The following is a 26,050-nucleotide window of genomic DNA, read 5'->3' on the forward strand; positions in this document are numbered from 1 at the left end:
GGGGATCGAAGGATTGTTGGATTTTTGTGTTTTTTTTTTTTAATCGATTTTGATATGACGAAAACCCAGCTGGGATTTATAATCGCCAGAATGTATACTACTAACTACATAAGTATGTAGTACCTGGTAGGTGAATTCCGGCGCAAGATCTGATAACGAAAATCCGTAGCCAGGGACCCAAGTTAACTAAGAAGGAGAAGGGACATGTGATCAACCCCCAAGCACTACAAAATTTACAAGATATCCCCCCAGAAGCGGGAAGGGGAAAAAGAAGAAGAACAAAAATCTCTATTTCAGTAAATAAGAATTATAATTTTTGACTGGTAAATTATAAAGTACCCTTCATCATAGGTAATTTAATTCCATATACTTCATTCAACTCCCGGCCTAACCTAAAGCTAAGCTAAGTAACTATAATCAAAAAAGAGAATATATATCTATTGTTACACATGACAATGCAATTCATTCAACGGCATTAACAACCTCACCAACTATCCACCTTCACACAATCACAAGGTAGAAACCAAAAAAAAACAGACACAAGCAAAAAGCAGAGCAATCCTCCAGTGATATAATATATAATATACTTATTCAATTCCCAAAGAAAGAAAGAAAGAAAAAACTGAAGCAAAAAAAAAGCCAAAGAGAAAAATATCCTATCCCGTTTTTATATCCACCCATAGAAATTTTTTGTTACCTATCCGAATGAGAAAGTAGAGAGAGAAAGAGGTCGAAAAAAAAAGAAGCAAGAAAAAAAAAACACGCGCCCAAGGAGAAGAGTGAGCAAGTCAAAAAGATATTCGCACCACAGGGAGGAAATTTCCAGAATCCAAGGCCTCGTTTTTTTCCCCTAACAAACATGCAACAAATAAGGAAGACTTTGTATTAATCTTTAGAAGGAAACGAATAAAAGAAAATGACGAAGACTTTAGTATAGTGATAGTAGTAGTAGTAGTAGTAATAGTAATAGTAGTAGTAGTAGTAGTAGTAGTAGTAGTAGTAGTAGTAGTAGTAATAGTAGTAGTAGTAGTAGCAGCAGCAGACTTTATAAGACCTCCATTAATAATCATGTCAGGAGGAAAGGGTTTATGTTGGATAAACGGAGGACCAGGGGAGTTGAGGAGAAGAATGTATCAAGGAATTGAGAAGAGGGAATTGAAAAATGTGAATAACCAAAGTTTTTGTCAGGAAAATATAGAAGAAAAGAAAAAAGAAAAAGTAGTAGTAAAGGAAATACTTCTCTAGAAACCCTTCTGCATAAAGCGTCAGGAGAGGTTGGTGGAGAAGATGGAACTTTTGCAAATGATAAAAACAAAACAAGAAAGCACAATGAACAGAGCCAAATATCTAATAAACAATCGGCGTGAAAAGGGTTAGACGCTAGATCCAAGTTGTGGAAAAGCGCTCGAGTAGTACTGGGACTGAAAACTATATCCCTGCGATGAAAAGAACAGAAATCAAAAAAATAACAAAAAGACGTCCGACGGCGGAAGAAGAAGAAGCAATTTTGCAGGTAAGAACGAATATCAAAAACAGTAACGGGCATAACGCCATAAGGAAAGAACAAAGAGACCCCTGAAGCATTCAAGCATAAGAAAGTTAATCTCGAAACAATAAAAACTCATCAATTCGCGGCCGGTGCCTGGGTAGTGGGATGGGCGTGACACGATAGAGCATTCCGCTTCGGTCGTTAGCCATTAAGGGAGGAAAATGATCGTAAAAATACACTCAAGAAGAAGAAGAGAATAGGGAATTCCAAAGGCGGGTCCGAGCAAGAAGAATAAAAACTCAAGAGAAAAAAAAAAGAATGAAAGACAATTCAGAGCTTTATGCCCAATTAGTAAACACGCTCATTCGCCAGAACAATGTTGCATGGATATGGATGTCGAACAAGATTGCCAATTGATCTCCCTAGGTTTGGATGGGAGCACGGATGTCGAAGGGTGTGGTGGCCGGAAAGCCGTAGATGTGCGATGGTGACGGGGACCTAGATCCCTTCTGGGAACCCTGGGAGGAGGAGGATGTGGAAGGCGATGTGGTAAAGTTGCGTCCACTGGCTCCATCCAATCCCTGATGAGGTGGTGATGGGGATCGGGAGGACATCTTGTAATGAGTGGCCGCGAGTGAGTGATTCTCGTGACCGGGTCCCTCTGGCCGGTTTGGCATGGAAGAACCAGTTGTTAAGGATGGCGAAGATTTGGCAGAGCCGAACTGTGTGTTTATCGTTAGCGCTAAGGTTTCCGATATGAGCGTCGAGTCGATGGAGAACTTACAAAGCAGAAGTTCTCAAGAATTTCCTTGTACGAGGCGGACTCGACGGAAGGCTTCCTATCGGAACCGAGGGACTTGAGGGCATCCAAGGGTGTGGGCTTGAAGGTCGGAGTCGGGACTGGGGTGGCAGCAGGGGTAGTGGTATCCAGGGTTACTCGAGGGATCTGCTTGTCGCTTGCGGTAGTGAACGTCGCACTGAGCGCGGGGGAAGAGTGGGACCGAGGTAGACCGCTATTCGTAGTCAGACTATGAAAGTACGGGTTCGGTGCCGGCTTCTCCTCCTTCAAGTTGGTCTTCAACTTGAGACCACTTCGCTCAGGACCGAGAACAGTGGTAGCGGTAGCCATAGCTGCTGCCAAAGAAGCACCGAAGTCGTATCGATTGCCGAAGGCATTCCCAGACGGATTTGCTCGACGTGCTAGGGCCTCCGGGTCGACGGCACTGGTCTTCTTGACAGGTTTGGCTGGTCGCATATCCATTTGTCGGTCAACGGCATGAGAAAACATCTTGTATTCCGGTTGGGTCTTCAAATCATAAGCATCAAAGGAGTCATCAAAGATCGGCATAGACCTTGGTCGTGGAGCAGATGAAGTGACACCCCTGCTGCGCGGCAGCGGTCGGGAGGACGCGGACGATGCTCCGGACTTCCCGTGCTGTGGAATAGCCTTCTTCTTGAAGTCGACTTGGTAGTTGATAGAGTTGTTGTTATCCCAAAATTCCTGATCGTTGCAACGGTATCTAACACAGAAGAACAAAGTCTTGTTCTCCAGGTTGGCCATGTCCTCGAGCTTGATCTTGAAGGTGAAACGATCATACCCATCCTCCAAGTGTCTGCGGCGGATATCATTAGTAAACTCTGCGGCGACTTCGGATGTAGTCTGCCAGTAGTCCAGAGTAAAGCGGGCGACGACCAATTTTTGGAAGGAGATGTTGGCGACCGCCACATGGCCGAGAAGGGACTTCTTGTCGTGGGAAAGAAGAACCTTCTCAACGCGAACCACAGCAGAGCTTCTATCAGAACGATCCGGGAAGTTGGGTGTAGCGATCTCCCACTCAAATGGCGGTTCATCAGACGAAGGGAAGGGATATTCGTTATCAGTATCAATGCCGGACTCAACTGGTGAAGACCCTGCACTAACGGCTGTCGGACGCTCGGAGTGGAGGAAGTGTCGAACATGTTCGAGATGAGCATCGAAGTGGACGACCTTGGGATATGTCGGTGTGGAAGGCATGCTCGAGGGCCTTCTCCTGAGGTTTGGGCTTTTCAGGGAGGACTTGACAAGCTCACCACTCTTCTTGCGAACCATTGGTGGTGCTATCTGATAATCATCATCTTCATCATCATCCATATTTGGAGATCCATTCTGGCTCTGACTTCTTTTGGGTTCCTCTGGCTGTCGGATTGTTGGTACTCGTCCCGACCCAGTGACATCGGATGCCGATCTAGCATGGCCGACAACATGTGCCAACTTCTGGTGGATACGAGCACTTAAGATTTCTGGTGACCTCTGTTCGATAAATACCTGTTCAGGCTTGGGTTCCATGACAGGCGATGCAGACCTTCTCTGAGGGATACTGTTTCTGATGGCAGCTTCCAACTCCTTAACGTCAACAAGCTGACGTCCACGCTTGATCCTGTTGTTCTCGGCTTCGTCGTCGCTGGAGTTCTGTGACGAGTCGGGAGGAGAGATGACAACGCCTGTGGACATGATTGGGACCGGTGGGGCCTGTCGAATGCTGCTTCCCGATGTCGACCTGGGAGGATGTAATATTGGGCCACTTCCACCGGGCGGGGACATCATAAAGTGAACTGGCTTAGCATCTCCGGGCCTCGGCCCACCAAGAGAAGAACGACGAGTCTTGTTAAGATAAGACGTCGACCTGGTGGGCTGGGGCTTCGCAGGTGTGATCAGATTTATAGCAGCGGAGGGAGATGGTATTTCAGAGAATGACGATGACCGACTGCTCGTCCGTGACTGAGAGTGGGATGCATTGGGAGAGGGGCTGGGGGGAGTGTAAGGCATCCGACCGACTGTTACAGCGGAAAGGAAGGATGGTTTATGTTAGAAGTCTAGAAAGACTTTTTGGGGCCCTTTCTTTGTAGAAAAGGGAAAAGAAAGCCTGATCAACTGCAGATTCGAATGGTCTGTCGGTCGGTCAGATAAACAGGAGTAAAAAACAGATCGTTCCGGGAAACGGTCTTGCTTTTGACTTTTAAAGTTCGAGTGGTGTAGAGAAAGGGTGGCGATATTGAAAGAGAAAGGATGTCGAGGTCTCTTGCAGTTCAATCCAATTCAATTCAGTTCAAAGGATGATGCCGAAATCGAAAATGCAACAATGCTGTTTAATATAAAACAATGCGAATGAAGCAGAAGACAGAAGAAGAATCCTATCGTAGCAAAAGCCCGGATTAGTTAACAACCTCTCTTTCTCTCTTCTCGGTCAAGAATGCCAACCAGCTATTATTAATAATTCTGAAAAAAGAAGAAGAAGAAAAAGAAGAAGAAGAAAAAGAAGAAAAAGAAGAGAGGGCAAGGTGATAAAGAAAGAGGGAAAAAAAAAAAAAAAAAAAATTAAAAGTTTTTCTTAGTTGGTTAGCAGCATGGGAGGCAAATGGCGTAGGCCATGACACGATGTATTCGTTCCTGTCCTGTCCTGTCCTGTCCTGGCTGTCCCGGCCTGTCTTGTCTGTTGAGGACCCGACCGACCAATGCAAAGTAAAAATAACGATATCTTTCCGGCCTGGCCGCTGCTGAGTGGCAGAAACAGGCGAGCGAACTGCTTCGCTTGGGCTGGGCTGGGAACTGGGAACTGAACTGGGTTGGGCTGGCCAGCTGGGTCGGACGGGGTTCCCAACCAGCCTATCACAACACAATTCTCCGCCGCCCAGTGCCGTAGCCTCAATCTGAGCCGGCGCTCCTCTCCAGAAGGATGATGAATACGAAAATTAATGACTTCAAGAGACATTAATTGCAACAAAGTGATGCAAACAAGATAATTAAAACTGCAGCGGGTGTATTTGTGAATCAGAAAGACTACCAGCCGGAGACCTTCTGGTTTCCCGTCAAGCGTGTTACGGAGCACCAGACGAAAAATGATTTTCGTCAAGAGGCTAGAGAAAAGGAAATAAGAAAAAAGGTTGTTCTCACAGCAGCAGCACAGACCAGACATGCAAAGAAGATCGAATGGAATGATGGAGAGAGAGAGATAGAGGGATAGAATGGAGGGAGAGAGAGAAGAGATCACAAATCACAGTTCTTTGGCATGTCAATCCCACCCTCGAACCCAGCTGTAGCGCCACGGTCTTGTATCAAGGGAACGGATTTCAATGCAATGGGGGTCACATGTGAAGTCTTGTAGACAGACTATAGAGTAAGTTTCGTTCAACATGCCGTGGAACATCGAAAGGTGTATCCATAAGGAAAGCGTAAGAAAACGGAAAACCGTACTCAGAAAAATGTTTAAGGAAAACGCCGAAGCCTTCTTTTTTTCATACTAACCCTATAAAATAATAATCACGAGTGCAATGTAATGGTAATTCAAAACGATTTATGTCGCGGGAGGTGAGGAAACAAGGCGGTTGAACAGAAAAAACGCGAGGAGGGCGTTCGAGAGACCTGGGATGCTCGGAATTCGACGCTGACGAAACCGATATATGCAATGGGATGGTTAATTCTCTGCAAGAAAAGTGAATTCCTCACAGACTGTCGAAGTAAGAGTGGATAGGTAAAGTTCCAAGTATTCGTCGAGGTGACCCTTAAAAACTTAACAGAGAAGAAAGAAACGAAGAGATAGAAGAAGAAAAACTATTGAATGCTCGTTAAACCAAAATGCCCAAATGTCGAGAAAGTGGTGATGATGGATATGGTGTTGAGGTGTTATAGGAAAAGGGCGGAAACGGTGTGGAGGGGGATGGATGGATAATAAAAGTCGTAAGAGGGTCGTCAAGCCTCGCTATGGAAGTTAAGTGTCGAATGGGAAGAAGAATTCAAGAGGAGGAGAAAAAACGAAGGAGAAGGAAAGAAAGAGAAGGATATGGCGAGGATTAAAAGTTTATTATCGGACGAAGAGATATTGCAATGTTGTATGTAATGTATGTAATGTAATGGCTGTATTGTATGGTGGAGGTGAGGAAGAAGGTGGCGGATTGGGAAGGGAAATTTTGATACCAGAACAGCAATCGAACAAGAACGGACTATGCAAGAATCAAAAGAAATAGAAATAAAAAAAGAAGATTAAAAAAAGAAACAAAAAGGTTGAAAAAGAAAAGAAAAGGTTATAGGGTGTGTATAGTAACTATTACGAATAACAAAAGAGACGCTGATAGAGACCGAGACTCACCTTTCTTGCTGGCTGGCTGGCTGGCTGGCTGGCTAGCTGGGGTGAGGATCGAACGGGATAAGGCGGTGAGAAGTGGGCGGGTGGTTGTGTCCTGGTGTGGGTCGTGTCGCTCCACTCTGTCCTTGTATTGTAAGTACTATGTATTGTATCGTCGCCCTCGCTCTCGCATCAACGTTTGGGAATATGGTGCAGCAGACAGACAGACAACCGTACAGGTAGATTCAAGGGAGTGCAGTGGAGCCTGTCATTGGACAGAGACAGGTTTTATAAAGGAGAGCAGGTGCAAGTATGTACAAGTGCAAGTGCAAGTGCAAGTGCAAGCAAGCAAGAGTGATATGATGGGGATGCTGCCATGCCATGCCATAGCATACCAGGACATGCCCGGGTTCAGCATGGGGCAATTAACAAAAGATACCGCAGCACTGGCTGCACCGAGGGGGGGTCAAACTATGTAAGTTACTATGTACTCAGTTAGCTCGAGCATGATGGCAGATACAAATTCGGTATAGGGAAAAAATGATGGAGGGTGGATGGGGGTTAGAAAATGTCCTGCACGGTGATGGATGGCAGGGATATCAGCCTGCTGGCGGACTTCTGGTTGGTCGAATAGGCTAACTGGAACGAGGCCAAAGGAAAAAGTAACGTCGATGCAATTATATTAATACGCAGTAATGGTATGTTTTGTATGAAGAAGAAGTTCCAGTTCCAGTTCCAGTTCGCATATTAAACCAGACAGGCGTCCATGGTTCCGATTGAGGAAAAAGTAAAAGCCTGATATGATCGATATAATACGATCATGTCAATTGCAATGCCATGCTTTGCTTTGCTACTATAAAGACACGTCTGTGTACATGATTGATACCGCCTACATTACATATACATACACATACACATACACACATCCAGACAGACATGCAGACAGACATGGTCAAATTGGAAATCTTCTTGATCCAGCTAGATGCATTCATTCACATTTGACATGACAGGTCCGGGGAGAAATAAATCCTATGCTATGTCACAATTCAATTCAATTGCCTTCGGATTCGCTTCCATTGAAAATTTTCGTGCTCAGTGCTCGGTGCCGGTCCCAAAACGAACGAACGCACGAACGAACGAACGAACGAACACCATCAAACAATCTCACCACCTTTTTTTTTCTCTTCTCGATGTATCGTATGTTTTCTTTTGCTGGAGCCTTATCAAAAACCGTGCTAGCGCTGTGTGTGCCAAATTCCAAGGCACTGACTGGTAGCTAATAATAATCCCATTCAACCAGAATGAAAAAATTTTCTGGAGGTTCTGAGATATTGAGCTCTAAATTTTCAAAAAGAAAGAAAAACTTCAAGAAACCCCCATTTTACGAGATCGCGACTGCCTTGTTACAGAGTCAATTGTGATTACCAGATGCAAAGAAAACGGAAGGAAGGAAAGAAAATCATCCCACGCGCGGCTCCTGGTTCCGGCGATTTCAATCGATACGCCATAATTTCCATAAATTTAAGATTTTTCCCAGTAAACTCATGAAATGTTCCGACTCGGAGAGGCAATTACGCACTCGTAGAATGTTGGTCGATGGCAACCGATATGTTTTTGGACCTTTCGATATTAATTACAGAATACGCCGTCAAATCTCACCTACTATTTCCAGCATTTTTACATTTCATGAAAGATTGAGGCAAAGGAAGAAGTAGTAGCGTTCGAGGATATCCATCAATTGTAACTCCTTGTTGGGAGTTACGGTCCAACCTAAACCGGAGCTCGACGGCCACGGAGATCCGAAAATGAAGCTAGGCAGCGGACGGGAAGGAAGGGCATTCAATTAAAACAACATTCCCTCGGATTGCTGAAGCCCTAAACTCTGTTTTTACTCAGGAGTAACTACATCTTACCATAGCGGAAGAAGGAGAAGCGTCTAGGAACGAACAGGCGAGGGAGAGATCGATTCGATTCGCTTCGCAAGTACCGATACACCTCTAGCATGATATGACAATCACTCTAACTGAAGTCGTTGCACTATTTTGGGGGGCACGCTATCTTAGCTTCCCAAAAACACCATCCCCACCCCCCTTGGACACCATCAGAGCATGGGGGTCCCGGTCAAGCGTCAACCTTTCGAACAGGCGACATTTGAACGACGATCGACATGCCAGGTGGGGCCCGAGCACCCATCCCGTTAACCAAAGTTTTGACGACCATGTCGACCAGCCTTGCTTCATGACAGGAGGCGGGAGAGATGACAGTATCGGATCTCCGATGGATGGGTGGTTTTCCTGCCCATCATCCAAATAAATAACAAAAAAAAAGACCGTGCACTACATACGAGATTGCAGCATTCGATCTGTATATGTTAGAAAAGCACGGTTTCGTCGACAACAGCATTCGCAATCGGGGACAAAGAATGCATTGGATTGGACGCACTCCGCCATTCCTTCTCCAACTATCTCCCGTCGATTGTCACATCAATTGCCATTTCAAAAAAATTCTTGTTAATTTTCTATTTTATTCTCCTCTATTTTTTTATTTTATTTTTTATTTTTTTTAAACTCGCCGCAGGATTTTTAATTTTTCTTTCTTCCTTCTTGAAATCCCGTCCTTTTAGTTTCCCTAAACTGATAATGATAGGCGGCCGGTTGAAGAACCCCATCTTGAAGAGTTTAAGAGTTTCATCCTCACTTCGCGTGCATCGAACCGCACTGACCAAATCGAATAAAAAAAATAAAAAAACCGGCCGACCTTGCAATCCGTTTCTTGGTGTTTCGACTTCCCAACAGAAAGAAATCCCGAGCGAATCTACTAAGACATTAAACGGAAGCTCCTGGGGGCGTCTCGAAAGCCAAGTCTCGCGAACCCATGAAAATTTTTCTGAATGAAAAAGCAAATATCCACTATAACAGTTGCACATATCCCATTGTGCAACAAGCAGCATGTCCATGTCTGCATGCATGCATGTAACGGCGCGATTACACTCTGGCAGCGTGCGGTGGCTTAGTTAACCAATTAGATTTCCCAGATAAGATCAAGGCCGTGGCGCCCGCCCCATGTAAAATGGTGAGCACCGCTTGGCAGGCCGAAACGCCTCAAATCGTGGTTCACTGGAATGGGGCTTGGCGGCTAAGATGGTCTCGAAGCATTCCCGACAATTTGAGGAATGAATATTTCCTCGTTTTTTTTTTTTTCCTTTCGAAATATAAAAATGATTTTATGAAGAACGTCATGTATGTCCCAAATTGTGCATACTCGATTCAAGTTCCTGGGACGACTTTGAGGACTCCACAGAAATCCTTCTTGAACACAGGGGGAAAATCCCTTCCCAGGACTCAGCTGACCTTGTCCAAGCTCGCATAGAGAAACCCGTGGTGTTCCACGCCCCAGGACCATGCGGCGCAGAAAACCTTCATTTGGCGGGTTTCTCCCCCCCGGTTCCAAAAACCCCGGAAATCTTGATTGTAACCGAGAGGCCTGTCAAAATATACGTCATCGTTTGGTCTTCCAATGAGAACAGAGACGGCGAATGCATCGGTACATTTAGGCGAAATCGGGATTTTATATTGCACAAAAAAAATGAGGAGGAGAAGGAAGCATTATGACATGATGTTAACAACAATTTGCAAATCTGCTTGCGTGTATTGTGGTGTTGGATAATCCAACACCGAGCGAATAATTACCAACTATCTCAGTCTACATATGCAGACGCGGTCTTGGTGTGCCACTATTCTGGGCCAGTAAGCTAAATGCAACTTCAAAGAGGGGTTCGGGAATTACAGCTGAAGCTCTTATTTCAGACACTTTGCCACCCTCAACGTTTCTAGGTGTGTGTGATTGTGTGTTATCCAGCAATCATAACCTAAAGAAGACCCAATACCTTCATTAACGAAAATATATTCCTAGACAGCTGTCAGAAAATTCTATCGGGTGTGTCAAACTCCCGTAGCTTAAAGCGGGGAGGGCTTGGGGATAACAGGTTTTGGAATACGCAAGCTTGTCAATACAGCATGCTTAGGACTCGCCTAGGGAAGGAATGATCAAAAGGTGGTGTGCAGCTCCAACCTCTTAGTCTGTATTGCGAATATAGCAATCCTTTCAAATATCATGCAGCTCACCAAGCATCTAGAGCTTCAGGTAGCGGTACGGTCAGCGGCAAAGGCAGACCCGTCCTCTCGAGTAAATGATAAGACGCGGATCGACTGGTTAGACGGGAGCAGATTACAGGGCCCAGATGCAACCCGTTCCTCACACCGCTAACGCTGGGGATCCTGCACATCATGATGCTAGTATGTGATCAGGATGAGGAATCAAGGGACTGGCCCTGTCCCGGTCCTTCCCTTCCTCAGGGTCCTTTTTCTTTCTTTCTTTCTCGAAATTTGAAAATCAACTTAGGATCCGCTTTTGCCACTGGTCGAGCTCTACGGGTGCGGATGTGTCAACTCGCGACATGGTGGCGGTCGATCAATATATCGATTGATTGGATCTTTTTCGAAACTTCAAGATGCGTGATGATGTTGGATTGCAACTATCACACAATCATATCCTTCCCTTTCCTCAAAGGTAAAAAAAATAAATATAAAAAAAAAAGGTGCGTTATGCACGCTCTCCCGAAACAACTGTACAACATTCAACATGAAGATATTAACGAATCCTATGCATCTACGGTAAAACCCTTTTCGAGATCCGAAGCTAGGGGACTGACGCATACTGGCATAAAGAAAGTCCAGATTCTTGGATATCTTTCGGATTACCCTCGTCTAAAACCCACATATGTATTTTTTTTTTTTTTTTTTCGGGTTTTCAATTGATTCTATACGCTCGTTGTCAAGTAAGCTTAAATCTGCTTTGATTCGTTTTCATTGCATTGCATGAGCGAGGAATTCTCCTCTAAGAAATCATACGATAAACCCCTCTTTTTACCCCTCCTCCAGGTGTCGAGAATGATGAGTTCTGAAATGCTGGTTATCAATTATTCCCCTCACATTTGCCATCACCCCTCAATTGATGTTTCTCTGTCCTTTTTTTTTTTTGTGATGCTGCACCGCCAGCCCCTCCGTGATACTCGAACACACATAAACCAAAAAAACCACAAAATGTTTAAAAAGGTCTCAAATTTTCACATGTGAAAAGACACCAATGAACAGGTTCCTACTAGGCTGCGAGCCAAGCATCTGTGCATGCCTTGTGGCTTGCTGCAGTGTCAAGGGAAACCGGTACGGTCGGGAAATGGCCTCGTTTTGTTTTTCTTGATAGCTACTACCGCTATGGGGAGCTATAGCTTCGCCCGGGGTAAGGATAGCTGGCAATGGCAAGTCCCAGATTATCAAACATCTCCACTTCAGCTACTACACCACTACACCACCACCACTACATACAACAGCACAGCAAAGTCTCAAACAAATATGGAGCATCATCTTTAGCTTCTTTAGCCTCCCCATCTCCAGACTCGAGAGACTAGTCTACAGGAGAGAAAGAATGAAAAAAAAAAACTCCACAAAAGTGGAGGGTTTGGGGAAATTCTGTTGGATTTCTTCGTTTAACTTGCATTGGAGCTAGTACAAGTTCAACATTACGGGGAGGACGGAGTATGCCTATGTGCTGTGTACACGTACCTACTACCTCTTTAACCTTAAACCTTTTCCCATCCCCATTCTCGTATAATATAACTCCGCTTCGAATGCTCTTTCAGCCTTTAATCTTACCGCTCTAAGCCCGATATGTAAAAAATTCAAACATCCAATCCTTAAGCGCAATTTACAGCCCCGCTTCTTCTTCTATTTCTTCAGCCGAATTGCCAATTCGTGTAGTATATTTTTTGTGGAGGATGAGGAATGGAGGAGGAGTACAACTCAATATTCGCTCAGGACTGCATCCATATGCCGCATCGATTACGAGATCGAGAGAAGGGATCCGGAGGGACTAGAACGTAACTGTATATGTTGCACCGAGTTTAAGCTTAGACCAGGTACAGGTTGCAGCGGCTTCTTTCCCGCTGGCTCGTTCGGAGCGGGGAAGCAGGTTCGACGGAACGAATTAAAGATCGATATCTTGAAAAAACTAAAATACCAAAAAAATAAATAAAAATAAAAAAAGAATTATCAAAATACCAAGGGAGAAGAAGAAAATAACAAAAGAGAGAAAGAAAAAAAGTATATAGATTTACGATTTCTAATCGCGGCTTTAAGCTTCATCTACATATGTACTGACGTCGAATAGAATAGCATTTCGAGAGGGAAATCTGCAAGGCCAGCAGAGCTTGCGCGAAGCTAGTGTACGTCCTAGTGATTATCCGAATATATAAAAAAAAAATATTCCGAGTCGAACTGTCTGAAACCAATTAATTGCAACACTAACTAAACAGAAACCAGGCTACTTTAAGTTGTGATATTACATTACCGGTAAGTAGATGCAGAAGAACAGATCAAACGAATCGATATAAGGCAAAAAAATATATTAAAAAAAATAAAATAAAAAATTGTATCGAATCGAAGGACGTTTCGTAACAGTTTTTACATACTTCTCAGACCACACAAGCGGTGCCAGTTAGAAAATTAACTGCTGTGGTGTTCTTACTAGGGAGGGCCCCGGATCATATCCTAGACGAAGGAAGGGACCCATATCTGTGGCGCCAATAGGGTGTTACTATTGATATCGACCGCATCTTTCGGCATATAAAAATATGTATTCAACCCCTCAAATCATGTAGGAATTATGTATGCCCCTCCCCCCTTCGGACGAAAGTTCAAAGAAACGTAGAGGCGACACGTTGATGAAAATCGATGTATGGGGAAATTTTATATTCGGTTGCACATACTCTCGTAGCCTTGGCTGGCACTATCGGAGTAATCAAGCGGCATATTATCGACTGATGATACTAACAATAATAATAAGAAGAATAAGAATAAGAATTTCAATTTCTGTAAATTTGCTTTGCTTTCTTTTTTCTTTTTTCTTTTCTTTTTTTCTTTTTCAATTGATTAAGTACAGATGTACATACATACTTACATACTTCAGACTTACATACATACTAAGTACATACATATATACAGGCTTGTGTTATTCGCACCAAAGGGAATATTCCGTGATGATAGTACGAATCGCTTAACATTAATGTCAGGAAGGAAGGAAGGAAGGGAAGGAAGGGAAGGGAAGGGAAGGGAAGGGAGAGCGCCTACCGCACTTACCTGACTGACACGGTAGTATACTTAACTCGGGCTTAATAGAGAAATGGTATGATATATCAAACATTGTCTCGATCCTGGTAGAGGAAGCCCGACCAGCTTCATAGACAAATAGTATGATGATAACCCATGTAAATATAATCAAATTAGCAAAGAGAGCCAGCAAACCTGCATTGAAAAGAAACCCATGAGAGGTTGTATTTTAACATACATACGTACGATACGATACGTACGATACGTACGAGCGATTCAGAAATAAACAGCCCCAGACAGCCCCGTATGAACGTATTTAGAAAGGATTTGCTACTCCAATATGCAGCGAAGGCTTGCAGTTGCAGAAAGGAAAAGGGAAAATTAATACCCAGACTTATGCACGAACGGTTGAGACATTTCTTTTCTCACTTGCAGGGCACTTAACATACATACATGGAGATGCATACATACATACGCATACATAGTAGTATTCACACATACTACCTATGTAAGTAAGTACTTTATTGTTGCCGGGCTCAGGACTCTCTTACTGTTAGCAAGTGGTTTGCCTTCGAGGTTGAAGATGCTGGAAATGCTTGGAATTGAGCCTACTCGTTCCCAGCATCCTTTTCTTCTTTCCTTTTTTCTTTTTTCTTTTTCAATCTTTTTTTTTTTTGACATGCTCCTTTCTTTCTTTTCTTTCTTTTCTTTCTTTCTTTCTTCTGACTCTCCCGTTTTGCTTCTTGGGATTGATATTTGTTTCGACCCGTCGATTAAATGGTTACAAGGGTGTGTCAACGTCCTCAAACCTCAAAGCGCAGATTCCTTATCAACACCACGAAACACTTCATAAATTCCTACTTATCTCGGAAATCTTATAGTAGCTAGGAGTATCGTATCGTAAACCCATTTGGAATTTTTATTACCATTTAGTATATAGACCCTCGTCCCCGACCACTTCTCTATGGCCTCAACAGTTTTTCTACTTTTCTCTTTTTTTTTTTCAAATAAGGATAGTGCCATTAATTTCAATGTAGGTATACGTAGCAAAGCATAGCATAGCATGGACCCAGCCGGCGGACGAATATGAAGTCGAAGCTGTAAATGGTGAAGCGAAGGGGGGCTCAGGCCGCATCTGTCAACCCGGTCCCAGAGACCTAGTTAACGTTAGTCGAGTCTCAGGGAAGGAAAGAAAGAAATCCAGGTTTAATCAGCCCTTCCTTCTCCTTCTTGCTCTCCCTTCCCTTCCCTTCAAATTTCTTATCACAAAAAAAATAAAATAAAATAAAATAAAAAGCTCATGGTTGAGGAAGCTACTTCAGTAAGGAGGTTGAGTCAAAAAAAAAAAAGAGACCACACACCACCCTCCAATCACCCTCGTCAATAAAACTCGCGAGCTATCAAAGCAAAAAATAGCGAAATAGGAGGTAAGCGGGAACTATCTTCTCGAGCTCCTACGACTTCAAATTCAACAACCCGGCCCCCTTGTCTTTGTTTAATAGAAGTCAGTTCCTTTTGTTTTTTTTTCACCATTTTTTTTTTATGTTTCAGGTTAAGATTCCTATTCGTATCAATTGCGCGCGTCTAATACTAGCTTACTACATTTCTCTCCCTCCCTCAGATCTCCCTCTCCCCCCCACCGGTACTGCACTGACATGTCAAACTTTCTTTTCTTTTCGATGTGCCGCTTTCCTGATCTGATGGTAGAATGCTGATTACTTGCCGTCGTGTGTGTGTCTGTATGTGCACTGGCTTCCCTATATTGTAAATCTCAGACAGGCGATCTATCGATATCGGAGCTGTAGGAATGTAAACGTAATGGAAAGTCAAGAAAGAAAGAAAAACATTTGCGAGTTTTCCGGCCGCCGGAGCTGAGCTAGCTAAGCAGCTGCACTTACTATTATTCTATCCTACCCTATCATACTCGAAGAAGTTTAAAACAGCCAAGATTGGAAGTTTGGTATAATTTTCGTCAAGTCAGGTCATATCATGATATCGGACCTCTTAGTCAGAGCTTGTTCGGGGCCCTGATAGTGATCAGACAGTGGAGTACTACATATTAGGACGTCTTTTTAGCGTAGGAGTTCGCCCAGACTTAGACGAATTAGGCTTCTCGCTCTGGAAAAGGTTATCGGCGAAAATAAAGAAAAGGTGGAGCTTGGAAGTAACGTTTGGTGCTACACAGACCGTTTCAAACTTGGGCATTTTTCGAAGCTAAGTTAACTTGCCATGGTTGAAAATCTCACATGTCATCTTATTAGCATGTTAACAAATAATAACCATCAAACGAACAAGAAAAAGAATAAAAAGAATAAAAATAAAAAAATAAAAAAAAAGGAACAGAAGAAACCTTGTACAATTTGTGCCCAAATTAATTCTGAGGTTGCACAAGGAATCAAATCAATCGGTATCGTCGGAACCGCTTTCCTGGCCATCTGTCTGCCCCTCGCTTTACATAATTCTGATACATCCACCCATCCATCCATCCGTTAAAGAAAAGAAAGAAAGAAAGAAAGATAATACATAAATACAAACATACCTAGCCGATTAACGTCTGTGCTTTAGCTTAATTCCTTGATAACCGACCTGTGGGTTTTCCTTGAAATCGATAACCAAAATTTCCACTTTGGGAAATATAAACCTAATATTATAATCTTCTCGATAAAAGAAAAGAAGAAAAAATAAGAAAAAAACCGTTACACGGAATGCCTAAGTTCCGACATCGAACTTCCCTTCTCCACCCGGCCGTCCACTGCAGGAAATCTTTAATCTGGAAGGCGATATTCACGGGAAGCCCGGCTCGCAGGCGTCAAAACCACCCACCCCTTCCCCTCCTCATCTACATAATACATGATACCTGCCTACTTCCTTACATATTTACTTACATCCATAGTATGGATATGCTATAGCGCTACTACTCCGTTCGTATCAAAGATATGTCAATCGGTAGCTTCCGTTCCGAGAACGTGCAAACCAGACTTCAGAAGACCTTGGGGATCCACCAAGGCAAGGCTCACTCGTGCTTTATTCACCGACTAGCTAACTAACTAACTAACTATGTAACTGAACCCAGCTCCTTGCACTCGCCTAGTTACATAGTAAGCAAGTAATTAAGTAAGTACTAATTAACACTATCGATTCGAATCAAGCGGTTCTTTTTGGTTAAGTCAAAGTCGCCATTCTTTGCCATTCATTCCTTTCGCCTTTCGCCTTTCGCTCTCATTTGCCATTATCACGCCATGGGGTCACCCTACACAGTAAAAGCCCAAGCCCTTATTCCCTGCTGCCTCATCGCATCGGTCCAACATCTCACAGGTTTAAACCGTATTCGATCAATATACCGTAATAAGCTTTCCCGTCGGGTTGTCAAACCGGTATCAGCAAGAATTCCTTTGACTCTTACATACATACATACATACATACATACTATCGTGTTACTCCGTAGTCAGACAGAGAGAGAGAGAAATATTTCGGCAGCCATCATACCGATCTAAAATACCGCCTCCTTCGGCTTCCGATACACGGCCGTCTAAAGGGCCAAGCACTTGATTTTTGACTACACAAACGAAAAAAAAAAAAAAAAAGCCTAAACTTTTTGCGTGAAATACATACCAGAACCCATGAATATCTTATGTAAAAAAACTGGCTATAAACTCCTATCTATAAATTGACTATAAATGACTATATCACGCTTACCATACTGTATGGAGAATGGAAAATATAGGCGGGTACTACCGAGAAGAAAGAGAGAGAAAAATTCAGAAGGGTATCCAGGTGCGGTACATGCCCAGACCCCGAAACGGGTTGAAACCCATTCGGTACGAATGTGCAGATTACGACCTTATGGGGGACCCGGTGAAAAGATAGCGAAAGGAGATCAAGTTCGTATCCGGGCTGACATTTGGGAAGAAGGGCTTGCCGTGCTCCGTACGGAGTTACCTTCCTTCCTACATACCAGACAATACGGTAACGGGTACGGAGTAGTTACGGCTTCGGTGGTAATTTCGGCACGGGATGGTGAAAAATGCCTAACATCAGATCTTCTTTTTTGATATTCAACGGATGTGCACTCGCTTTCACACTACATTACATTACAGTTTTGTGGCGAAAGAGTTTCAAAATTGCAACAACCACGGCTCGACTTCAGTCTTGGGAGAAGAGCTCGCGAGATAATTATAATACACACACACCTATTCTATCGAAGAGAATACATACATACTGTGTACATATGTATTATTTGATTAAAAATCTTTTTCTTCCCCTAAAAAAAGAAGTACCCACGACACGGGCCGTGCGCTGAACTGTGAGCGCGGGCCAGAGATTTGATTGATTGATTGATTGATTGATTATAGCCAAATCCTGTAAATTCAACCATCGTATCTCATGTATGTTGTATGTATGTACGAACGAGGATCCAACCCTTCCCAACCCTTCCCAAATCCTTAACGAATATGCAGGATTTCCTGCACCCCAGACTTTTCCATCACCCTCTTTTTTTTTTTTTTTCCACTCGTTCCCACCTTCTTGTCCTTCTATAACCAGTTACTCGACTTGGCTTGTTCTTTTTCTTACTGTGATACAAAGCGTTTGGAGATGCAGCAGACGTATATGCATATGTAGGGGAGGGTATATTGATTTCACCACCCAAGACAGAATAATCCCAACCCAGTCAGCCACCGTGACCTATTTTTTCCCTTCTTTTTCCCTTCCCTTCCCTCCCTCCCACATGCAAGAAATTAACTGCATAAAAAAAAAATGTGAGGAATTAAATGGAAACCAGAAAGAGAAAAAGGACGCACAGGCACATCGTGATCGCTTAAAGAAAGAAAAGAAAAAAGCAGGCTTTTGCAATTTTGGAATGGCGAAATCTGTCAAAGTTCCAAGTTTTTTTTAGTTTCTTAGTATTTTTTTAATTTTTTTGTTGAATGCGTGGTTTTGATAAAAAAAAATAAAAAAATTATATTGGGATGATACCTATGCATCCTACTACGGAATATGCGTATCGTAATCGTACTCGTCTCATCTCGGCTATCCGAACACTAAAACCTTTGTATCGTACTATCCCGGGTAGGGAAGTTAACTACCTGAAGTATTACGAATCGTAGTCTCCCGAAGAGTTTTGATATAACATTCGGAGGCGGAGACATGGAGTAGTTTAGAGGGGTTTAAGCTAAGGCGCACGGCAATCAAAAAGCTAGACTAAAAGGCAAAGGCAAAGACCACGGCAAAGGCAAGGCAAATACAAGGTAACAAATCGAATCGCCAGAACCTCCCATGCCCCCCATGTCTATAACCCATACCCATACCCATACCAAAAGCCCGCAAACGCTAATGCATCTATATCGTATGTATGTATTTCATGTATCTACGGTATGTCAGTATGTAAGGTATGTATGTACGTGAGTAATGTAAGACTATGTACTCCATACCCAAGCCCACATGGGGTCTTAGGGGAAAAAGAGAGAAAAGAAAAGAAAAAGAAGGAGGAAAAAAGGAATATCATGCCGTAGCCAAGGAAGTAGGTGTAGCTAGCTATTGACATGCTTCTCCGGATCAGCCTCAAACTCATGCAGATAACTGTTCTTATCCTTAAAGGTCTCAGCCAAAGCGCTCTCGGGTTGCGCAGGCGGGTATCCACACTCGATCCTAAGTTTCTCCACCTCATCTCGTACCATCAATGCAACTTCGACACGTAATTTGACCGCTTCAGGGCCTTCCCTTAATAGTCTCTCCCCTTCTTCACCACCAATCGCACGACAAGACTCACGGATCTGGCGCCATTTCTGACGAACTTTATCCCACCTATCCAATGGGATAGCAGAGCCGAATGTGATTGAGATTGTATTTCCGGGACGAGGGAGGAAACGCGGGAAGGAACGTTTCTCATGCATGACGTTTTGCATGCCCGTGAAGAACATGGGAAGGACGATGGGTGGTTGGGGCAGTTCGAGGATGTAGCGCGCGATGCCCCATTTGAAGTATCTCATCTGAAAGGTGGGGTGTTGGTAGATTTGACCCTCTGGGAAGATATGTAACCATATTGGAGGTTTGGATTGAGATGCATCCGCTGCCGCTGAAACTTTGTCTGACAAAGCTGGTGGTTTGGATATGATGCTATCTGGGGATGTGGAACCGTCTCCGCTTGTTGGAGATGGTGATACTCTGGTGATTAAGTTGCTTGAGGCTAGACTACCTCTGAGAGTGGGGTGAGTGAGCATGAGTAGCGTCTTTTCCATGACTGGTTGGAATAGGCCGCCATTAGGAGAATGCCGGAGTCGGTAGGTCGGGAGCACTTGGCCGCTTGAGAAGAAAGCAGTCGTGAAGCTAATAGCGGCCGTGAATCGGAATCTTAGTAATGATATTCCGAAAAAGTATGAAAAGTTTTGAAGTTCGGCCTTACCGATTCTTGAAGCATATATCATGACTACCTAGCGTCCATCTGAGATTCTCCGGGGTAAGAAAATATTTGAATGGTAGGATTCCCCAGATTATAGGATCGTCCATGCTGTTTGTGATTCGTAAGCATAGATTCGATTTATTCATGACATTCGTTACATTCAGCCCGATTGATCATGAGATCCATTTTGCGAAAATGTGTCTGAATTGATACGATAACAATATGATCAAATGACCAAGGTGCAGATGCGACTGCATATGGAAGTTCACAAGAATTTCGGAAGGAATAATCCACATACACACAAGTATGATTTGAAACTATATCGTTCATGCGAGTCCTTACCGACATGATGGAATCCACCTTAGCCATGATTGATCCCAATTGATAATAAAAAAAAACCAATTCTCTTATCTAATATGAAATAGATAACTATAATAGAAAGAAAGGAAGAGAGGAATGATAACTAACCCGTGATCAAAGCATTCTGGGACTCGGGTGTGCCAGGCTTCAGTCGCAAGTCCAGAATCCGAGTCAAATTGTCGAGGTTGTGAACCTTTGTTGTATTCAGACCGAATAGGAAGCCCTTGGTCAACAGCGTACACGCCGTCATGACCAAAGTCGAGCCCGGGCCGGGCAATATGGCCTCCATCACCATCTCGAACGACGGGATCCCGGCCGTATATTATCGATAGCTTGATGAGCTTATATAAGCTCGAACACCCTTGAAGCTTAAGGTTTAAGCGCGCCTTATGTGGGACGATGTTGTTGTTTTTTCCAAAGTAGAAAGTCTGGAAGGCAAGAAGTCGAAGTCGCAAATGCAATGCAATTAAACTAAAAGCGCATCGGCTATTACCCTAAGCGCCGACACATCGCGAATATAATCAAAGAACCATGTAAAATTGCAAAAAACAAGAATTCAAAAAACTCTCCCAAAAAAGGACGTATAAGTAGACAATGTTATATGTCAATCCTGCAAATTCTGTTGGTGGAATTCCTGCCGGGACCCGACGATGTGGCCCGTGCAGGGATTTCGGAAAAAAGTAAATCCAGCAAATGTCATGTTATCGTTTCTTTTCGAAACGTGGTGAGAGCCAAGATGGGAGGCTCTGGGCTTAGTCAGCCTCTGAAAAACGGTGATATCACATGTGAGACGACCTCTCAGACTCGACTCGACTCGACCCAGACATACCTATACACAGGGCACATTTTATGTCCTCGAATACACCAAGATTAATACCGCTGTTGGATACCACTGGCAAGCCGTGGTAATCGCCTCATTGGCTTACGATGGAGAAGTACACGCAGTATCGCGACCGTGGTAAGTTCATAAAAGCACAACCAGTACCAGCTATTGGCAACTCGAGTGTCCCATATGATGTTCATACGGCTTCTCTATCTTTGATCTAAGGCCATAAAGAAACAGTTCGAAGACTAATTCTGTTACGTTCAATGTAATATAGGAACCGGGATCGCTCCGTTCATACCAATAACATCAGCGACAAGCAGCTTCCATCTCCCGCTCGCCGCCGTGTTATTCGCACTCAGGGCACCAGTGCTACTGACAATCAGCATTAGCTACTTCCTGTTCTTACAGTTCATGCCGCTGGGTTCTCTATTTCAGAAAGGAATACTATGGATATGCATGCTTGTAGCCGGGGTCTGGTGGGTGGATTTACAAGTTGAGGGCGTGAAAAGAGGGTATGCACCACCACCGTTCCAATCTCAGTCTTTTAATATCCTCTTAGTGATATATCATATGTTTACTGACGAAGGCCCAGCACCTTGTCGAGGTATCCGGATAAACTGCCTTCACCGGGATCAATTATAGCTTCGACGTTCAGTTCGCCGTTGGATGCATTATACCTAGCTGCAACCTTCGACCCGATCTTCCTCTTCCCTTCGTTCGATACCCCATACGTCTTCCAACTAACCCTATTCCAAACCCTCCTCTACACCTTCGCCCCACCAACCTCGAAACCATACTCTTCGAAACCTACCACCCTCGCCGAAGTAATCTCGAAAAACCCACACCGCATAATCGTCATCTTCCCAGAAGGCACAACATCCAACGGCCGTGCACTTCTCCGGTTCGCACCGGCACTCGATAGCTTCGCCACACAGTATAAACAATCTGGAGAAAATGGACACGGGAATGGGACAATTCCCAAGAACAAGATATTCCCAATTTCGTTAAGATACTTGCCGTCGAATACCACTACGCCGCTACCAGGTTCTTACGGTGTCTTCCTCTGGAGATTGTTAGGGCAACCGAGTCATACTATTAAAGTTAGAATCGGAGAGGCTGTAAAAATTAGAGATTTGGAGATGTCGGATACGTTGGTAGCTACTTCAAGTAGCGAAACAATCACAGAGAAGACAGTCGCAAGGAGCAGTAGTGGCGACGATGCGAACGGGAGGGTGCCTAGAGTGGGAGCATTGGAAGAGAGGGTAGGTGAGATACTTGTAAGAGTGGGAAGGATACGAAGGGTAGGATTGGGTGTTAAAGAGAAGATTGGGTTCTGGAATGCGTGGAAGGCACAAGGTAGGAAGAAGAAGTGAAGTGGGGGCGGGGCTCTCTATATCTTTTTTCTAGCGATATGTCATGACAGCGAGTTTGGAGAAGGTAATTGGTGCAGTGGTTATTAGTAATGAAATGATACCTATAGATTGGAGGGGCTTGGAAGAACAATAGTGTTTAATCAGCATGATGCATCTGAAGTCTGAGTCACATACGAATATTATGTCTTATCATGTACACTTCTTAAAAATGCATGGTGATACCTCTTCGAATTCGCCGCGTTCATGATTAAATTATACTTCTTAGTCATACAGTGGTACTCTAACGCTATAAACTCCGCTTGCTGATAGTTTGGCCAAACTCGCAATATGGACCCTTAAACTTCTTCTTTCTGACTGTACACAAACCTACACATCTCTCCTTTACAAGCCCTCCTCAATGCCTTCACCGCCTGCTCAGTATCCATGATTGTCTGATTTCTCTTACTGAGCACCCTCTCTCCCTTTGCTGAAAGTGCACGTCCTTGCCTTGCAATCACATCATCTACTTTTTTCCAACATTCAGCCCAATCCGCTCCCTCTAGGCCTTTGTACATATCTGAATCACAATCTGAAACATCAAGGTATCGAAGACAGATAAGGCTTTGGGACAAATGCCTTATGTTTGTAGAAACTCTAGTTTCTAGGGGGAGAGATGAAGCACCAGATGTAGGGGTTGGCCAGCCGGCGAGGGAGAGGTGAGTTATTGTGGGAACACTATCTTTAGTGAGTTTTAGGAGGTCTGAAAAGGAGATCGCGCTGTTCCTCGGATATGCGAGAGAGAGGTGGGTTAGATTGGGGAAGTGACGAATTCGTAGATCGGGGCCGAGCAAGCTTAGACCAGCAGCTTCCTCTTCATGGTCAACGATGTCTTCCCAACTATCAAATATGACCGCCTGCTTCTGTTTCTCAGGTGATTTCCCTGCAGACTCAGTTGGAGCAGGAGTCGAAACCTTCTTGCTGAACAATCGATTCAAATCTCTTAAGGAAATACTATAACCGATTGATCCAGCAAAGTTGAGATGAGTGACAAATTCCATCCCAGCCAGAGGAAGAGACTTGTCAATTTCACCGGCAACACTTTCGTCGTTTCCGTCGTAGGTATCCGCTGGAAACGGAGCACGGAACAATAGTTCAAAGCCAGCTTTGTCTATCGATCCGATGAGCACATCTCCCTCATCCACATATTGTTGCCGTCGAGATATTGTACAAGCCGCTAAATGCGCCAGCAAAAGACTCTTATGAACCGGCCGTAGATCCCTCAGATAGTACTTGTCATAAACACGATGAAAAGCCCAATTTCTCGCCACGGCTCTTAGACATAGATTGACGAGTGACAAGGCCGGATCGTGATCCACACCTGCTATCGTCTCCAAATCAAACGCCGATCCAACTTCATAGTTTGGATACATAGAGCTCCCTCGAGCTTCAAATCCGCTCGCGGATGATGTGGTAGATTCCCCATCCTGCAGCCGTCGATAAGGGTCGAAACCATTCCTTGTACGCCATGAATTTGGAGTAACGAAGCCCCTAGCTCTTGGTTGTGGTGGTAAGGCTTGGTCTACGCCCAAGATAGCTTGGAGGGAAGGATGTACAGTTGGGGCCGGCGCAAAGGTATTGAAGCGACCTTCGGTGTGTTCATCGCGAGTGTTTTGGGCTGGCTGTTGGGTCAGCCGTAAGTGACTTAGGAGTTCGTTTACGCTGCCGGACGGGCCTACTCGTTCTAGAGCGGGCTCTGGAGCAGTGGAGAGGGATGTTGGGCCGGCGGTGTTGGCTGTTGAAGATCTTGAACCTGATGCGAATGAACCCGACGTTGGACGCGGGGAATTCGAGGAGGTTTGATAGGAGGGCTTGTAAGTATAGTTGTATGGTTGGCGGCTCTTGGGCATCGAGCTACCGGGTATGAAGGATATTGTTAGGATAAGGTAAATTATGGAATACGAAGGAGATCAGTGCGCGATTGTGATGCTAGTGGGAGAAAATAAGAGCGACTGCGATTGTGGAGTGTTAGTGAGGTTTATATGGTGAAGTTTAACATGATGGTGGGGATGCTTATGACATGATGTCTGCCGTGATGACTCTCGTCTACATGCACACTAAGCTGACCAAGCTACCTTTGACTCCTCCTCTTCCTTTACCCTGAACAAATAAACCGCCAAGCTTCACTCTATTCTAATATTGTCCTTCGTACCTGGAATTCTCTCGAGATGACTAAGCAAGGTAAAATATCCTGGGATGTCACGGGGTTTGAAGAATTCGAAGACTTTCAATCGATGCCTGAATGACCTCTACTGATACTAACCTTGCACTTGCATTGATGGGTGGAGGCATTTCTGTGTAACTGTGAAGCACCCCGGGGACGAAAAAGGCAGTCGGCTCGATTTAGCAGACCTTTCGAGAATGGATCAAGAAGGGATCAAAGCCTCCTGACTCTATCGGACGGTAAAGCGGCATCAGTCCGACGCTTTCTCGTGGACGGTTTCATTGGCCATACGTCCGTCGCGGCTTCAATCCTCACGGGACCCGGCAGCTTTGTACCCACGGTCGTCGCCGACAGACCTGGTTTCTAAACTACATTACTCCGGATATCATGATATCAGGTTAAATTAAACTACGGATGACAGTGCCAGACAAGGCCTCGCCAGGAAACAATGCAATGATAACGGCGTTTCCCTGCGGATGTTACACAGGAAATATGCACCTCGAGAACGGGTTTTTACAGGATCTGATAAGAGAGAGCCCTTAGCTTTGAGGGAGAAATCGAATGAATGCCGGCTAAAGAGCCAGGTCGATGTCGGAGTCGCAGAGCCTCATGGTACTGCACTCATTAGATTGCATTGCAATTCGATTGCAACTGTATACATACTTGAATACTTGAATACTTGGGTATATACAGGTATGCATAGGTGTATACAGCTGGACTGCATCGCCTTCGCAATATGCACACAGTTTATGTCCATTATGCCCATTCGAATGCAGGCCAGAAACAATTGCCTGGAGTAGGCTCACAAGTCAGGAAACATTGGACATATTTGGATACTTTTCGTACCATTTGTCAGTTAGCTTGATCAATTGGCTTCGCATTCGGGCCAGTCGTCTCGATCATGCATGTCATGTGCAATATGCAGAGCAAGGCAAAGCAAGGCAAAGCAAGGCAAAGCCAATTACTAACCTACTCAAGTTAACCAAGCAACCGTTAACCGGAATCGAAGAAACTTCTCAGCTCAACTGACCGGGAAAGTGAAAACGATTATGAGATCTCTGACCAACTTAATTTAAAGAATTTCTCGCACTCTCGGAACCGAGAAGAAGGAGCTAGAGCTTCAGGGGGGCGACCATGGCCACA

The 26,050-nt window shown here is 44.2% G+C and overlaps 4 protein-coding genes across 4 annotated transcripts; 1 reads left to right on the plus strand and 3 right to left on the minus strand.

Annotated features, from left to right (window-relative positions):
* Positions 1-1,911: 1,911 nt before the first annotated feature.
* Positions 1,912-4,295, minus strand: AOL_s00043g581 (uncharacterized protein; the record flags this gene model as incomplete). The annotated part of the gene is made up of 2 exons (XM_011121067.1): positions 1,912-2,211; positions 2,274-4,295. The coding sequence occupies 2 exons, from the start codon at positions 4,293-4,295 to the stop codon at positions 1,912-1,914; spliced, it is 2,322 nt and encodes a 773-aa protein (XP_011119369.1).
* Positions 4,296-19,279: 14,984 nt separating this feature from the next.
* On the minus strand, positions 19,280-20,173 carry AOL_s00043g582 (uncharacterized protein; the record flags this gene model as incomplete). Its single annotated transcript, XM_011121068.1, has 1 exon — positions 19,280-20,173. One exon carries the CDS (start codon positions 20,171-20,173, stop codon positions 19,280-19,282), a length of 894 nt encoding a protein of 297 aa, XP_011119370.1.
* A 1,262-nt stretch (positions 20,174-21,435) lies between these two features.
* AOL_s00043g583 (uncharacterized protein) lies at positions 21,436-22,707 on the plus strand (the record flags this gene model as incomplete). Its single annotated transcript, XM_011121069.1, has 3 exons — positions 21,436-21,466; positions 21,609-21,846; positions 21,927-22,707. 3 exons carry the CDS (start codon positions 21,436-21,438, stop codon positions 22,705-22,707), a joined length of 1,050 nt encoding a protein of 349 aa, XP_011119371.1.
* A 335-nt stretch (positions 22,708-23,042) lies between these two features.
* On the minus strand, positions 23,043-24,593 carry AOL_s00043g584 (uncharacterized protein; the record flags this gene model as incomplete). Its single annotated transcript, XM_011121070.1, has 1 exon — positions 23,043-24,593. One exon carries the CDS (start codon positions 24,591-24,593, stop codon positions 23,043-23,045), a length of 1,551 nt encoding a protein of 516 aa, XP_011119372.1.
* Between the last annotated feature and the right edge of the window lie 1,457 nt (positions 24,594-26,050).

The sequence above is a fragment of the Orbilia oligospora genome (genome assembly GCF_000225545.1).
Source record: "Orbilia oligospora ATCC 24927 unplaced genomic scaffold scaffold00043, whole genome shotgun sequence".
Classification (NCBI taxonomy): Eukaryota; Fungi; Ascomycota; class Orbiliomycetes; order Orbiliales; family Orbiliaceae; genus Orbilia; species Orbilia oligospora.